General features: G+C 34.0%; 1 protein-coding gene across 1 annotated transcript in view; it reads left to right on the forward strand.

Annotated features, from left to right (window-relative positions):
- LOC119410514 (arf-GAP with Rho-GAP domain, ANK repeat and PH domain-containing protein 1) overlaps positions 1-2,539 on the forward strand; it is a gene marked incomplete in the record, with an annotated part of 99,223 nt that overhangs the window by 50,780 nt on the left and 45,904 nt on the right. Inside the window, 1 exon segment of the mRNA XM_037677395.1 lies at positions 63-169. Within this exon segment, the coding sequence (XP_037533323.1) occupies positions 63-169 (107 nt within the window).

Below are 2,539 nucleotides of genomic sequence, written 5' to 3' on the forward strand. Positions count from 1 at the left end.
AATTTGTCAATTAAAAACAGTAGAAATTATTGATAATGTTTTTTTTTTGTATTTTTTTCCAGGATTATCGTATTGGAGTGGGGATCACATCTATTGACATGAATGTTGGCAATATTAAAGAATCAGATCGTCGGAGCTTTGATCTCACAACCCCTTATCGCACCTTCAAGTAATCATAAAACAATGCACTGACACTGTAGTGTAAATCATCAAGGTGACTTGCAGAAACATCCTGCACGCACATTGTGTAGGACCTTTATCTGTTTCTTTGAAATCAAAGGTTGACTGATAGGACTGTTCAAAGTCAATGCCAATTTTTACAAATTATGGCATCTGATGGCTTATATACAACACCAATATTTTTTATTTATTATTAGAAAATGTGTATTTTTCAAAAAACAAAATATAACAATGGTTAATTGTTAAATATTTCACTTTATTTAAATCAACACTTAGCACTTGTATACTTAATTAATTTATAGTAGAGCATTCTCAGCATTGTCCACTGAATAAAATCAGTTGACTGATTATTTTACGTCTTTTTAAAGTTGTATTTTGTAACTTTTGCTCTTTGTAAAAATCTGATGCAATAATCATAACTACTTTTGTAGCAAAAAAGTGCCTCTGTCATCTTATTACAGTAACTTTACATTATATATTTATATTTAAAGAGGGCGAATAAACTGAAGCATATCAATTTTATTTAAATTTAAACTCTTTTGTAAGCTGCCTGAATGTCTTACAAACTAGGCCTATATGTATCGGTTTGTTTCCTCTTTTATCTCATTTATGCATGTTTGGTGTAACAATTACTACATGGAAATGAATAACTGAGTTATTCTAGTTATTCTAGACTAAAAACATACATGTTAGGCTGCCTTCAGGCCCAGGCCTCCCTTGTAAAAGAGATCTGTGATCTCGATGGGATTTGCCTGGTTAAATAAAGGTTAATAATAATAATAAAATAGTTAGAAGAACTCATTCAGAAGTGGGCTCATGGTATTTTATGGACCCTTATCTCTCATCAGAGCTCTCAGCTGGGTGTTAAAGAATGAGACAAGCTGCTTTTGTTTGACTGTGTGTGAATAAGTGCACATGTTGTGTGGTGTGTGTGGTCTTTTGGCAGACAGTGCACAGCCTGCAGAGCAAGAGCTTGACAGGATGGGGAACTGTGAACAGGCTTTCTTGTTTCTGTGGTGTGTGCACGTGTGTGTGCACGTTTACATGAACAAATCTATTTCTGTACATTCAGTTTTTTGTGTTGATTTACAGTGGTGTCCAAAAGTTTGAGATGACAATCATCATTATTATTATTATTATTATTATTATTATTAAACCAGGCAAATCTCACACATATCTCTTTTGCAAGGGAGGCCTGGGCCTGACAGCAGCCTAACAAAATAAAATAATTTACTTAAGCAATAATATCAACAATAATCATTTTTCCCACTGGAAATAACTCAAAACTTTGAAGATTTTCTAAAATCATAAATTAATTTTCTGTAAATTAAACAATAAAAGCATTAATGCTTTGCATTACTCAGATTTTACATGACACAGTTATTTATCTGTTATAAGCTCTTTTAGTTGTTATTTTGTTTATTAGAATTATTATGCTATACTGTTAAATCTTGTAGTAAAATAATTTACAATATAAATGAAGAGAAGATAGGAAGTAAAGTGCAACTCAGTTCTTCCCCCCAAAAAAAGTAACACTGTCTGTATCACTTAAAAAAAAAACGCTTATTAAACAGGAAGTTAGTAAGCCTAAATGTACCACAAAGTTTGAAAAGCTATTATAAAAATAAAAGATGCTGAGATGACAGAAGTCATTTCATCATCTCAGAAGTCATCAAGTTTGTAAAAACTGTGGGAATCTTTGTCATTTCAGTTTTTGAAGCAAAAGTTCAAACCAAATAGATGTTTTGAAAGTACAATATTATTAACAAGAGCCATGGGAACTCCAAACAACTTTTTTCCACAGTAAACCATCTCCTTCAACCCAAACCCCCCTCACTTACAGAAACAACTGATGAACACTGCAATAACTTTATGGACTTTTTCCATAACAAAATTCACATCATCCGGTCTGCCCTGACAAACTTGGTAGTTTCACCTGCACCATTTTACAAGCCCCAGGATAACAATCCTCAAATTCTTCGATGTTTTACACCAGTCTCCGAGCAAGAAGTGACTGCTATTATCAAAGGAATGAAATCCTCTTCTTGTGCCCTTGATCCTTTCCCCACTGCTCTGCTGAAAATAAACATCTCTTTCATCAGTCCTTTGATCACATCTGTGATAAACCTCTCCATCCAAACTGGTTTTGTCCCACCTACCTTGAAAATAGCAATCATCAAACCTCTTTTTAAAAAGCCCACCTTGGATCCAGCCCATCATGTCAACTATAGACCTGTTGCCAACCTTCCATTTTTGTCCAAAGTGCTGGAAAGAATTGTGGCAGCCTGTCTACATGACCACCTCACCACTAATAATATCTATGAGGTATTCCAGTCCGGCTTTCTTTCAGCTCATAGCA

The sequence above is a fragment of the Nematolebias whitei genome, chromosome 6 (genome assembly GCF_014905685.2).
Source record: "Nematolebias whitei isolate Nwh7 chromosome 6, NemWhi1, whole genome shotgun sequence".
NCBI classification, from domain to species: Eukaryota; Metazoa; Chordata; class Actinopteri; order Cyprinodontiformes; family Rivulidae; genus Nematolebias; species Nematolebias whitei.